The sequence below is a fragment of the Acomys russatus genome, chromosome 29, assembly GCF_903995435.1.
Source record: "Acomys russatus chromosome 29, mAcoRus1.1, whole genome shotgun sequence".
Classification (NCBI taxonomy): domain Eukaryota; kingdom Metazoa; phylum Chordata; class Mammalia; order Rodentia; family Muridae; genus Acomys; species Acomys russatus.
The window spans coordinates 3,412,105-3,426,931 of NC_067165.1; the positions used below are offsets into that span (position 1 = coordinate 3,412,105).

A 14,827-nucleotide genomic window follows, 5' to 3' on the forward strand; every position below is an offset into this window, starting at 1 on the left:
CTAATCTTCATTTTTAACCATCTTATTTTATTTACTATCTTACCATGCAAGACTTTTGAGGCCATCATGGAGGGAGGGAAAAGGCAAGTCAAAGGGAGAGCTGATGTCTGGGAGGAGCTGGCTCAAGGGAATATGGGAACCTGAGTCTGGATCCTTCAGGCTCATGTTAAAAGGCCAGATGGTCAAGTGCATGTCTGTAATCCAGTGCTGGCAGGAAGAGACAGGAATATGCCAGGGGCTGGCAGGCCAGACAGTCTAGCCATGTGCTCCAAGTTCAACATGAGCCCCTGTCTCAAAAATAAGGTGGAGAATCATAGATGCAGACACCTGATCTCAACCTCTGGCCTCCATGTGCACCCACACACTCACATACGCACCCATAAAAATACCACACACTGGGGGCAGTGGTGGTGAAAAAAGGAAAAGGGAAAGTCAAACCCATGCGCTTGCAGAGCCAGGGCATCTGCCATGATCTTTCTGAGCCTCACAGTGTTCAGGGGGAAGAATGAAAACAACACTGAAAACACTATCATGAAAAATAGAATAAAATAGATGTTGTGTCACTTGTTATGCAATAGACTTCCAATAAATTTAACTTCCTTTCCTCTTTCCTTCTCTCCCTTTTGAAAGTAGTTGGGATATAAATTATACATAAACAAATTACATGTTCTGCTGAAAGTCCTCAGACATGATTAATGTAACCAATAATAGCGTTAATATTAATAGCGGGTTACTGTAGCAGCGGCATCCTGACTGACAATCAATCTGTGCACCCCCCGCCCTGTCGCCACATGACAGATAATGCGCAAGGTTTACCCAGGGAACTGGGGAATGCACAGGCTTTCCCATTTTCCCATTTTAAAAAATATTCCTTTTTCACATTAGGGTATTGTGGATAAGCCATTACTTATGGCACAAAGTGTAAGTAATATATTTGCCAAAAAAGGAAAAACAGTGGCATGACAGGAAACACTAAGAAGCTTCAAGTAATATCTGAGGCTGAAAGGTTTGGAACAAGCAAGGATGTGCTGCAAAACTGATGTCTGCTGCTCACTGCCTGTTGCATTATTTTTCTCCTGTGGGAACTTATGAATGAATGTTTGTTCATCCTAGGTAGGCCACAGCCAGGACCAAAGTAATGATTGTGCCCAAGTCTAGCTCGGTGAAACCACGAATCCACCGCTCTTACCTACAAAAGCGTAGGTGAGGGGTCATTTGGAGGCATGCAGGTGGCCCCCAAAGAGCTTCCCTACTAGAAAGTCACACCCCAGCATGAGTGGTGACTTCTCCCAAACTGTAAAGATGGAGTTCCCGCTTCAATTAGCTTCCCACCTTTTACAGATCCCCCTAGACCCCAGACGGCTGTGGCAGAATTACAGCCAGCCAGTAGGTAGGGCACAAAGGAAGGCAATAGCAAGAACCCTAGGCAAGACTCTAAAGATCCTTCCTATCCCCTTCTTCTGTGAGAGAAGGTAAACAGGCTCAGCCTTGTCTTTTGTAGGTAGTCATAGGCTCTCTGAAGAAGATGGCACTGGCTGTTATGCTCGGAGGGCAGTGGCCCAAGGAATAGATAGGACCTTAATGGGGAGTGTGGTGGTTCAAATAAAAAATGGCGCCTGTAGGCTCATAGGGAGTGGCACTATCAGGAGGTGTGGCCTTGGTGGAGGAGGTGTGGCTTTGTTGGAGGAAGTATGCCACTAGGGGGGTGGGCTTTGAAGTCTTAGAAGCTCAAGGCCAGGCCTAATGGCTCACAGTCTCTTCCTGCTGCCTACAGATCAAGCTGCGGAGCTCTCAGCTGCATCTCCAGCACCAAAGTCTGCCTGCGTGCCACCATGCTTCCCGCCATGATGATAATGGACTAACCCTCTGAACTGTAAGGCAGCCCCAATTCAATGTTTTCTCTGATAAGAGTTGCCATGTTCTTGGTGTCTTTTCACAGCAATTGAAACCCTAAGACAGAGGACTTACCATCCCCCCTACAGGAAAAGCAACCCAAAGCAAGGGGCTTAAAAGAAACATCTAGAAGATGTTGAGCCCAACATTCAGGCGCCCACTCTCAGAACTTAACTATGATGGGGAAAACTACTTAAAACCTTCCAGCTCTCGGATCCTGTGAGTTTATTGTTTGGTATTTCTTGAAAACTGAAAGGAAAGCAAACAGGTTGACTGTGAGGGTGGAGTCTGCAGCCAGAGTGCCTGAACTGGAATTTCTGTTTTTTGACTTGCTAAATGTGGAGCGCAGGAAGCTGCTTCACCTGTGTGTGCCTTGGAACTCAGCTGGAAAGTAGGGCTCGTAATAAAGATAAGGAGAGGTCTGTGATGCCTGTGGTCCTATCCTTGCCAAGCAATGGCCAGAGACACCAGCCAGCCATTTCCTTGTCCCCGATTAACTGGAAGTCATGAGGAAATTCCTCCTGGCCTGGGGCTAGAGCAGATTTTCATCATACCAGGTACTCTGTCAGATCTCATCTTTCTTGGCTGAATTCTGTTCATTGCTAAGGCACAGTGAGATCTAGTTTTACTCGGGGCCAAACTCAAATTTCACATACTCAGTTCCTTATAATGCCTGGGTTTGCTACGTTGACCCGCCCATCTCACCATGTGTTAATTTCCTTTTTTTCTAAAGTCAAGCTCCTGCCCACTCCCAGGATGGAGGCTTTGTGAGCCATTTGAGATCGCTGCCGGGGGGGTCATGGGGGTGGAGGAACAGTGCTACCTCACCTCCACAGCGAGGTGTGGCCCGTGCATTTTGACACTGATACGGTGGTTTAAGGGAAGAGGAGAAGAGAGAGATGGCATGTGGGATCTTGCAAAATGCTAAGCACAGTACCAGGGTCCAAATGGCCATTAGTCCTGAGCTGACCCTGTCAGCCTTCATTTGTAAAGACAAAGAGCATCTCAGAGAGACTTGCGGACGCTCTCAAAGCTCTCAAAGTGGTCAAACTGTGTTTGGCACCTGCATCATATGATAATTAATGGAATGATATAAAATTCCAAGCATTAATTCTCCTTTTTGTCTGTTTATTTTCTATTTTTATTATCTATAATACCTAATACAATGTAAATGATAGAAAACACAGTATTGAATAATGCCGGAAAACGTTCATACGCGTCTAGTTCAAATGCAACCCTGTTCTTCCCCTCTTCCCTGACGCCTCTCCCACTGCGCCCTTCTGCCCATGTAATTTCCTCTTCCTCTGTCATCTTCCCTATTTTCCTTTGGCCTCACTGCAGACAGAATGGTTTTCATCAAGAAATAAGTGAGTGGGGCTAGTGAGATGACTCTGTGGTTAAACACACTGGCGTTTACAGAGGACCTCGGTTTGCTCCCAGCACCCACGTGATGCTTACAGCAGTCTATAACTCCAGTCCCAGAAGATTAAAAACCCCTCTTTTGGCTCTGCAGGCACTTAAGACATGCACTGAATATAAATACACAGAGGCAAAATACACATAAAATGGTTAATTGATTTAAAATTTTTACATACTATATTTTGTTATATTCTTTCCCCTTTGCCCACTCCTCCCAGATCTCGCCATTCCTCCTCACCCAACATCATATTCTTTCTCTCTCTTAACACAAAAATCAGCCTATATGTCCATCAACAGCAGGAACTGATAATGAAATGGAATACATATACACGGTGGAACCGCATCCAGTTGTAAAGCAAAACTAAGCTATGACATTTATAGGAAAATGCATCGAACTAGAAAACATTACATTGGTAACCCAGGCTTAAAAAGAAAAAAATACCACCTCTTTGTCCATATGCAGATCCTAGCTTCTAAATGTTAACTATAGTTAGATAGGAGCAAGTATAGGAAAAGACAAAAACAAACAAACAAAACTAAAAAAGAAGCCCAAAGGATGGAGAAGGGTCCAAGCCTAGTTCTTATGCCCACTGGCAAAATAGCCTCCATTCCCAACAGCTGCCTACGAATGGTGCCTAGTATAGCTAGGATTTACCAGCCTAACTTGTCCAGGGCCAAACCAAATAAAACCTCGAAGCTCCGTCTAGATCTAGGGGACCTGTTGAGAAACTCTGCAGCTCCTCTTACCCCTCCGCCATTGTAGGCTGTCCTCCCATCCCCCAAATCTAGGAACCAAGTCTGGGTTTCTAGCCAGGACCAGCTCTGTCAGGAAACAGCCAAGAAATCAGAACCCGAAGTCGTCTTCGAATCAGCCAGAGCCTTTCCCTTCAACATCACAGCAGCCATTCTAGGCTAGTTAAAGCCATCACGCTACGTAGGCCCCAATTCCTCCCTGATCTTCCCTGCTAAAGTGTAAGAGTTAAAGGGAGCCATGCATTCATACACCGTTACCAAACCTGTCTTAAAACAGGTGTAGTTCTTTTAGCTTCCTCTCTCGCCTCCATTAAACGCACCTGCAGGCTTAGCCAATTGGCCCTGAGCGGCTTTTGTGAAATTAAGTAGCCATCAGCAGGGGCGGAGTTGAGCTAGGGTGTTACTAAAGCACAGCACAGTTCCCCGAGCTTTTCATCCTAACTTTAGGGACAAGATGTGCTCGGCTCCCCAGCAACTCCCCCGGATGGGATGTGATGGGAGAAGACCGGACGCAGGCACAAAGTGAAACCCTTACAGGGGGAGTGATGGCCACGAAGCCTTGGGAGTAGCGGGCAGAGTCTCCTGCCCACACTCCGCCCCTCCTGCCCCTAAGCAGCAGGTCCAGCTGGTAGGATGGAGGCCCGCCCGCTCCCAGCCCCGAGGGAGGGAGGAGCCACAGGCCAGGTGGAGCAGGTGAAGAGCCCAGGCTCCTGCGTGTGCCGGAGGAGGGGAAGTGACTACAAGCTGGCGTGTGGAGGCGAGAGCGCTCTTGGCCCCAGGATCCAGCTCTGGGAAGCTGGGATTGTCTCCCAGGCACTGTCTCGGAGGACCACAATGGAAGAGGTAAGGCACACGCCTAGGTATGGGCTGTCTGCGAGCCACCTTGTGGACTTTATTGCCTTCCGAAGGAGGGAGCTCTGGAGAGAGTTGCCAGTGTGTCTGGGCTCCCGAGTCAGACCAAACAGGTCAGGTGTCCCGCTGTGAACCTGGCACGCTGGCCTTGCTTGGGCTGGGTCCTGTAACTACAGGGCTCTCTCTAACTTAGGCCACAGTTCAAGTGCTTGTCACTTCATTGTTGACTCTCCCCCTCTGTCTGACCTTTGCGGTGGCAGGTGGGTGTCCAGGTCCAAGGACAGAGGGTGACTCTGGGAAAAGGCAGCCTCGTGGTATGCCCTGTGGCTTGTGGCTTTACATCACTGTTCCCTATTAACTCTGTGGGCTGGGGCAAAGGTGCTTGGGAGCCTTGAGCCCTTGAGCCCTAGGTTTCTCACTCCTAAAACAGAGTTACACCAGAGAGGACGCTTTGTAAGACTGCATGAGAAAAATAGAGCCCAGGCTGGTCATGGTGGTACTCTAGAAACACGTGCATTGAAAGGCTAGAGTCCAGTCTGAGCCACCCAGGGAAACCTGGGGGTTTTTGTTTTCTTTTGTAAAAGCCACACAGAATTTTGAGTGGCTTCAAATGGCTGGTTGCTGTTGGCCTGACCCCTAACGCCGTCTTCTCTTTCCTTGCCCTGCTGGTCTCTCTGTTAATGGCTTGCTTTTCGCAGATGCATACATGCATGTTGTACCGGGTCCCTATTAAATATTTGGAGGCAAATCATTTGCCCCTGGAACTGTGTTATTTCCCACCCAGATGTTTGGTATGCAGTCACCATGGTGGACCCCGTCCGCTGCTGCTGGCAAGGGCGGCTCTGCAGTGTTTAAGGGACATCTGTGTATCTGCTGTTCACTCCATCTAGTTGGTTGAGGTTTGGAAAAGGGGAGCCAAGGACATCACTCCCAGCTTCTTGAGAATGGCCTCTTCTGTCCCTCCTCCAATGCCATGATGTTTAGACATTTATTCTTTTAAGGGAGGCGGGGAGGGAGTTGTTCATTTTTATTTGAGAAAAGGTCTTACTTTATAGCCCAGGCTAGCCTTAGCCTCTCAAATGCTTGAATCACAGACATGTGTCACTGTGCTGGGCTCTATTCATCAGCATTTGGGACCCTCTTCCATGATGGCGACTTGACAGGCTGAACCAATCTGTGTGGACTGGGGGGTGGGGAGTGGGGAGGAGGGTCGGGGAGCAGGGGGGACCTTCTTCATGATGGTGACTTGCCAGGCTGAACTAATCTGTGTGGAGTGAGGGGGGACAGGTGGGGGGAGGGGTGGGGGAAGGGGGCCTCTTGCATGATGGTGACTTGCCAGGCTGAACCGATCTGGGGGGGGAGGGGCAAGGGGAAGCAAAGTGACTTACATTCTGCCCTCTCTGGCTAGCCAGGATCTGAACTGTCCACCACTGTTTCTACTTACCAAACTGATGTGACAGAGACCTGGAGGTCATTGACCCTGGGCTTTTTTAGGGAGGAAGCTGAAGGAGGACATTACCACCACACAGTATGACACTACCAGGCAGAAGCAGGGCCAAGGTCCAGGCTCAGGCGCTGAACCCCAGCTACAGGGTGTCAGCTCTAAGCCAGAGCACCAGCAAGGATTAATTACTGCCCCAGAAACAGACAGAACGCTTGGCAGTTTAGAGAAAAAGTACAAAAGGGCATATTTGTTTCCTAGTAATGTTTTATAGGACAAGAGAAGTGAGTGTACATCTTCCTCAGCTCAGAAAGATGAAGGAAAAGGACCTGAAAAGAAATATGAGCAGTTTCTCATCTGGAAAGAATTCTTCTATTGTTTTAGGAAACCAACAAAACATTCCTTTATATACCATGTGCATTTTGAGCACCTCCTTCATATGCCCAACTCCCTTTTTGGGTGCATGAATACAGCTAGCGCAGCTAGGGACCAAACCGTCAAAAAATATCTACGTTAGCCAAGCACAGTGGTACATGTATGTCATTCTGGCCCTGGAAGGTTGAGGCAGGATCAGAAGTTCGAGGCCAGACTAAGCTACGTAGCCATACAAAACGCATCCATGAAATTTATATACTATAAGAAAGGAGAAAAAAACAAAAATAGAAATGCTAAATGGCAGCTAGTGCAATGTAGACGTGCAAAGCGGAGAAGAGCCTGAGGCCATGCTGCAATGGGAAGGCTGCCATTTTAAGGGGGAGGAAATTGAACAGAGACTTAAGAAAGTTGGAGCGTGGTTGTATGGATGTTTGAGGGAGAAAGAGTCTACTGAGAGGTACTACTGGATTCTAAGACAGAAGCTGCTTTGATGAACAACAAACAGCCAAACATGAAGTAAATGGACTACAGGTAGTAGGGGGCGGATGTGCACATCGTAAAGGGCGTGGAGCCCTCAGCGGAAAGCAGCTTTCCCTGAGGATGTCGGGTAGATAGATAGATATACGGCACCATCTGGCTTGCAGTTCCTAAGAGTCACGAGGCTGTGGTTTGGAAACTGGGTGGCCAGAAGGGTGAGAGAAGTAGGCAGCTGACCGGGCAGAGGGAAGGTACAGGGATCTAAACAGGAGGCAAAGCGGCTCAGGCCAGACTTAGCAAGGATGGTGGCTAGACGTGTCAGATTCTGGGTCTCTGACTTTGGGTGATTGAGCTGATGATGTTTTGGCTTTATGATGCACGGAAGTGGTGCTCATTTGGTAAAAACCACTTTGAGCTGTGAATTTTGATCTTTTCCTGTGTGGTGCTATAGGGTAAATGAATGCTCTATGTGGTGGTTGCTAAGCAATGAGTTTTAGTAGGTTGGGCATATTAACTGCACTTTTAGCCTATGGTATGGTATGGTATTTTCAACTTACTGTGGGATTATTATGCCATTATTCTGTGCTAAGTCGAGGTGCATCTGTATATTAAAGGTAGAGTCAACATGATCTACAGGTTAGAGAAGGGAGGGAGGGAGGGACGGAGGGAGGGAGGGAGGGAGAGGGGAGAGGAGAGGAGTGTTGATGTCCCAAAGGCACAAAGCCTGAACTTGCAGAAGGATGGAGCCTGTGTCTTCAGAGATGACTCAATGCTGAGCAGTTTAGAAGGAGCCAGGAGTCCGTTTTAGACATGGAATGGCTGAAGGGCTAATTATAGAGGGGAACACTCAGATTCAGAGTTCAAGGGGGAGGTTGAAACAGGGGAATAATCCGAATAATATCCATGTTAGAACACTACTGGCACCGTAGGTGTTTCAGACTGCATGGTGTGAAAACTGCCCTCACATTCTCCAACATCCTCCTTAAGAGGCAAAAGCATGCCACCTGTACTGCATCTGGGCCAAACTACAGGCTGCCTTAAACATCCCAGGTTGCCATACTTGGCATCGTGGGACTTCACAGACTCCCAAGAAGCCGTGCTGTTCTCCTCTTGTTTTGAGAACTGATTCTTACAGCCTTCACCCCCACAGCTTTCATGCTGAAGGTAACCTCGTGTAGACACTGACTGACTGTTCTGGCTGAGTCTAGCTTGCCAGCCTTCGGAGCCCCACAGACCACACCAGCACCAGGCAGATACCATAGAATTGCTCTCATCAACACCCTGTGAATAGAAAACTCTCCAAGCTGGACCATGTTAACATTCCCCTCCCATGCAATTGGAAGATGCAGAAGGTGGGTTTCGTGTTTGTTTTGGGCCACTCAATTTTAAGTTCTCTGGCCCTGCATTAGTAGGTATTAAAACAAATGGATACATATAGTTCTTTTCAATTATTAAAAGTTATTTGTATCTGGGCATGATGGTACACACCTGTAATCCTAGCATTTGGAAAGCTGAGGCAGGAGAACTAAATTCAATACCAGCCTGTGTCACATAGTGATATTCCATCGTTTAAAAAGAAGTCAGGGCTGAAGATGGTACCACATATCTTTAATCCCAGCACTCTGGAAGGAGAGAACGTAGGTCTCTGAGTTCAAGGCCAGCCTTATCTATCTCACAGTTCCAGATCACTCAGGGTTGCACAGTGAGTCCCTGTCCCAAACAAACACCAGCAAGAAATTATTCATTCCTATAAGTAAACAATCTGGAGGAAATCTATAAGAGTAAGTCTTGAGCTGGCTCAGTTGGTAAAGTGCTCCTGCTATGGAGGCATGAGAGCCTAAATTCAACACATAGCAACCATGACAAAATGTTATGTATTGTGCTAGGAATTATAAGGTACACTTCTAATTCCCAAACTGAGAAGGCAGAGGCTGGAGGATCCCTGGGTCAGGAGTGTTTTCACTTGGGTCCACTCTTAGCAAGAGAGAACTGTAGCCTTTTTTGAGCTTACAAGTCAAGGCGTCACCAAATGGGGCTTGACTGTTTGGTGGATGCACTTGAACCACAGTAAGAATCAAGCCACACTGAACTTCACCTCTGCCCATTGGGAACCAGGTAGGTGATCTGAGCAGGAATTGGGCTGGAGTTGGGAAATTTCTCAAAGCTCAACCAATTTGTCAACTCACAATTTACAAGGAAATTGGCAGCAGTTTCGTAACTACCCATCCAGTGACTGTACCTTGGATGGCCTGTAAATGTTCTTGTACTGTGTTGAGTTGGAAGAACTGCTCCGTCGGCCCAGCTCTCGTCGTCTTATGGACATTGGGCAGGCACCTGACATGTGCCAGCCCTGAATTAGCATCTGAGAAGGGCCGTCCTCCATGCCATCTAGTTGCTCACCTTCTCAGACGAGTGTCCAAGAAAACAAATGCTGTAAAGTAGAATGGTGAAGCGTGTCCCAGCCTCGATGGAACAAGCGGTGTGACTGGGTGTCTAGCCCAGTGTCGTCAGGACGCATTTGAAGAGGGGCTGTCTGAGCTTAATGTCAGAGGGAGAGAGGAGCGGGGGGGGGGGGGGGGGGGGGGGGGCAAGGGCAGTAGAGGTACTGAAGGAGCCGCTAGGGGAATGGGAGCACTTTTCCTCTAAAACTCAAGGCTGAGGTGCATAGCCTGTGGTGGTCCTGAGGCAGTAAAGTATTCCCAAGGTGACATTTGGTTAATTTTGGTAGACTCTAGGCTGGAATGCCTATGAAACACGGCTTAGTGTTCAAGAGAAATGTTTGGGTTTCTTTACCTAAATAATCTGGAAAAGGTGCTAAAAGAGCATTTGTTAATTAAATAATGGAGGTGCCAGCTGTTTCCTGTCTGTGTGCCTCTCCAGCCCTCAATGATTAATGCCTGGGTATCCATCTGCACTGACAGTCTCTGGTTGGTGAGCTTGTCTGGGGAGAGTAGAAAGGTCAGCGATTAAGAGGATTTCATCAAAGCAGAGTTTGTGCTGAATACTTTAATCCCAGTATGCAGAAAGCTGAGGCAGGAAGATTGCTGTGACTTCCAGGCTAGACAGAAAGAAAGCTCACGAGCTGACGAGATGGCTCAGAGGTTAAGATCACTTTCTGCTTTGCCAAAGGTCCTGACTTCAACTCCCAGCAACCACATTGTGGCTCATAACCATCTATAATGAGATCTGGTGCCCTTTTCTGGTGTGTAGGTCTACGTGCAGGCAAAACACTGTGTACTTATAAATAAGTAAATCTTAAAAATCAAACAAACAAATTGAAAACATCTCAAATGTATTCTGAGGGGGAAGAAACCACCCAATAAGTCAGTGACTAAAAGGCTAGGCAACTCACAGCTGTCACTCTGCCTTGCCCGGAAAGCTGTGGGTAGCATCCTCTTGGACGATATTGTTTGGTCCTTGCTAGTGAGACAGGAAGTGACCTGCATCATTGCCCATTCATCCCTCAAAGGGAGAAGTCAAATCTCCCTTCTCCAAATCATTCGCCTACATTTCTCCCAGGAGAAATTCTCCTAGCATGCAATACTGGCCGTGTCATTCTGCTGCTGCATCTTGTCAGCTGACTTGATGCCCATGAGGTAGAGCCCATGTCTGTCAGCCCCGCTGACAAGGGTGGTGGTCTTGGTACCCACACAGTATCCTTCCACTTTATCCACTGTCCCTGGACTATGCCTGTTCCAGCCTGGTGTTTCTGTAAGCTCCCTCGCCCAGAGGCATGGCCTCTTTGCTAGTGTGACTCAAATCAGACCCCATTTTCCCAAGATTTCATCCCCAGCTCTTTGGGCACAATTGGTCTCTCCTCTTCTTGCGAGACCCCAGGCCTTGAGTAGATCCAAGTGTCTCATGAGACTATGATGTCCGATGGAGGAAGGCATTGTCCTGCTTTAAGAGATAGGAAAGCTTACCTCTTAAAGGCGCAGCCCCTGAGGCCGCCTGACTGGTTTGTCCCTAGCTCTGACAAATGCCAGTTGCTTGGCTTTGAGCAAGATATATAATTTCTTGGTGCCCCAGGTGCTCCATGCGTAAAGGAAAGAAAATGCTTAGCATTCCATAGAGGCTTACAAAGAACGTGGACCAGCCCACTGGGCTCAAAGGGCAGGCAGTGCCACACCTGACGTAACAGTAACTTACAGAGAAACAGTGGGCGGCACAGTTGGATCGTGTCCTCCCGGAGTCTTAAGCTGAAGCCCAGGCCTGCGTTGCTTGGAGAGCACACATCCTACCTCGAGGGTGTTTATAGATTAGTCAAACTGAAGTGAGGCCACGAGAGTCAGTTTTAATCCAGCATGAGGGATAGCCTCAGGAAAGAGGAATTTAAACAGGGAAATATGCAAAGAATAGACAGTGTGTGAGAGACAGTGAGGACACCCTGTGAACATCAAGACCGCTGTCACATGACTTGGTGATGCGTCAAGAGAAAAGGGAAAGACTTACCATCCTCAGGAGGGTGCTGACCCTACCCACAGCTGGAACTTGAACATTTACTTTCCAGAACCATCAGACAAGAAGTGTCTCTTGCTAAGCTGCAATCTATGGCACTAAAGAGTGGAGGCCCCAGGAAAGCTCTGCAGGAACCCATACACACAAGCTGACAAAGGAAGTTAATGTTTATATTCAAGGAGATTTTTTTTTAATATTCAGGGTGATGTTTTCTGTCACTGTTTGAAATGTTGAACAAAACAGCAGCTATGCTTAGCTCTTTAGAGAAGGAACTCAAGAAAGTTCTACACAGGGACCGGTCAGAAGGAAGGTTGACATCAGAGTTGGTGTCCTTCCCAGTCAACAAATCCCTGGAACGATTCTCAAAGAGAAATCAAAACAGCACCCCATTTGCTAGGGCTGGTTAAATACAGACAAGCTGGGTAGACTGTGCTTCAGAAATACAAGCGACTTTGCACCCTGGCCGTGGAAAGTGTTCAGATTTTGCATTTCTCTCGTCTTTTGACTGTTTTTTTTTTTTTTTTTTTTTTTTTTTGGGGGGGGGGGGTTTTTGTTGTTTTGTTTTTACCATTTTTGTAATTCCATCTTACACATTCCGGTACAAATGAAGATGGTTTAACTCAAACTGTCCTTCTTTTGTGATTTTTACATCTTTGTGTGTGTGTGTGTGTGTGTGTGTGTGTGTGTGTGTGTATGTATGTGTGTTTTTCTTTCACCGTGGGGCTCCTAGGAATCAAACTCAGATGATCAGGCTTGGCAGAAAACGCCTTTCCCCACTAAAGCTGTGCATCTCAACCTTTCTAATACCATGACTGACCCTTTAATACAGTTCCTCATGGTTGTGGTGACCTCCAACTATCCTGCAAACTGTAATTTTGCCACTGTTATGAATCATAATACAAATATCTGATACACGGGCTCCCAAGGTGGTTGTGACCCACTAGTTGGGAATCACTTCACTAAGCCATCTTGTTGGCCCTCAGATCTTGTTGCAGATCTTGATGATTGGCTTTGGCCCTTTCACCATAATGAGAGTGGATGTTTCCTGGGACAGAGAGGGCTAAAATGTTAAGCTGGGAGACCTGCGTGTGAGCCACCATCTGCCATGCATTTGCTGTTTGTCCCCAGACAAGTTAGTTGTCTTCTGTGACATTTATTTTCTTATCTGTATGTATATATAGTAACTCCTGTCCATTTTGTCAGTAAGGATTACATCTTGAATAGTATATTTGAATAAACTGGAAAACTAAAATGCTATACCTACAGTTATTGATATTGTCAAGTTCCCCACCCACAGAATTATAGCAGAGCCACCATTGATATGCAAAACATTTTCCAAGCCCTACAATCTGACACACACCTTTGGTGAACTAACGCACAGCTTGTCTCAAAGATAAGCCATGGCTGAAGGCCAGAGAAAAGAAAAAGGCTTGTTTCTGATAATTTTGAGGACTGGATTTTTGTTGTTGTTGTTGTTTTAAAGATGAATGGAGACATGCCAGCTTCAAGTGCCCTTTAAAAACACAGGACCCATAACTGCTCTGCCCTTTCTCAATAGATCTGGGTGCTTGGTTGGTTGGTTGGTTGGTTGGTTGGTTGGTGTTATTACTGATTGTTATGGTTTGTTGCTCTTGCTTCTTTTTAAAAACTGTTTCGTTTTGCTTTGAATGTTAAGGTTGAACCTACTACTTTTCGTATGCTACCTTGCCAAACTCTTCTTTTCTCTTCTTTTTTAAAAAAAATATTTATTTATTATGTATATAATATTCTGCCTGCACATGTGCCTGTTCTCCAAAAGAGGACACCAGATCTCATTGCAAATGGTTGGGAGTTACCATGTGGTTGCTGGGAATTGAACTCAGGACCTCTGGAAGAGCAGCCAGTGCTCTTAACCACTGAGCCATCTCTTCAGCCCTTGTTTTCTCTTCTTAAAGACAGGGTCTCATTAACATTTAGTTGCCTAGGGTGGTATTGAACTCACTCTGTGGTCCAGGAAGGCCATGAGCTTTCAGGCTTCCTGCCTCAGCATCCAGAGTAGCGGGAATCATAGGCCTGGGCCACCAGGGCCTTCAGTGATGCTATTTTGAGTGTGTGGAATATGTACTGGGACTTTTTTGTCTTCTGTGGTGTGAACAAAAAGTGTGAGACTGGGAGTCTCAGGACTCCTGTCTAACGTGATATCACCTCTCATGCCTGGGTGCCTGAAGGTGAATTACTTCACCTCTGGGGCCCTTGGTTTGGTTGTTTGTGAAGGACAGCTAAAGGGCACCACCTAGCAGCAGAACTATCTGTACTGTCTGAGTGATGTGAAGTGCTGTGGAGGAATGTGGAACAGGCAGAGTGGCCCTGATCTGAAAACTCCGAATCAGAACTGTTCTCACACCCAAACGGGCCTGACCACTGACATAGTAACACAGACAGAGGTTTTCACACCACTACCTTTTGGTTTGTGCACAGAATTATTTAGATTACCTTCAGGCTGTGTGTATGTGTAATACACAACACATACATGAACCTTGTATTTAGATTTAATATTACAATATAAAGAGACAATATTCTAAACTCCCAAGAAATCTGAGCTCCGATATACTTCTGGATCCACACAATTTGAGTGAGCGATGCTTAACTACATGTGTCTTCCGTTTTGCTTGATCTCCAGGTCATAAACCAAGGGCCCCAACATATGGTGCTGTAGCCCTCATGAACCATTTTTACCAGTAGATGTGCATTCTGTGTTCTCACTTCTCCTTGGCACTCACCTCTGTTTATTCCTTACTTAGTGACTATTTTAATGAACTTAGTGTCCTGGGAAGGATGGAAGCTATTTATAGAACAGGGTCCAGTCCTTTCAGACACAATTTCATTCAAGCGTCACCAATCCCATGAGAAAGATTCTATCTCCATTTTCTGTACAAGGAAGTGGTTCTCTGGGTTGCCTGGTTTTGTTCAAAAAATCTCATGGAACAGGAGCCAGGGAGCCAACCTTTGAACCACATGCTTTACTTGCAGCCCCTAGATGCTCAGCACTGACTAGGGTACCATTTTTTGAATTTGTTAACTGGAGAAGCACAAACTTAGAGACATTATATTATGTACTATGACCTTAAATGTCCACTTGTAGTAGAATAGTATGTTTACTCTGATGGTTGGTCTTGGTCA

General features: G+C 46.6%; 1 protein-coding gene across 1 annotated transcript in view; it reads left to right on the forward strand.

The window, feature by feature from the left end:
- The first annotated feature begins 4,557 nt into the window (after positions 1-4,557).
- The window catches only part of Fyb2 (FYN binding protein 2), a 100,985-nt gene continuing 90,715 nt past the window's right edge, over positions 4,558-14,827 (forward strand). The window contains exon 1 of the mRNA XM_051171387.1: positions 4,558-4,908. Coding sequence (XP_051027344.1) covers positions 4,699-4,908 — 210 coding nt within the window. The 5' untranslated portion in view covers positions 4,558-4,698. The remainder of the gene's footprint in view (positions 4,909-14,827) is intronic.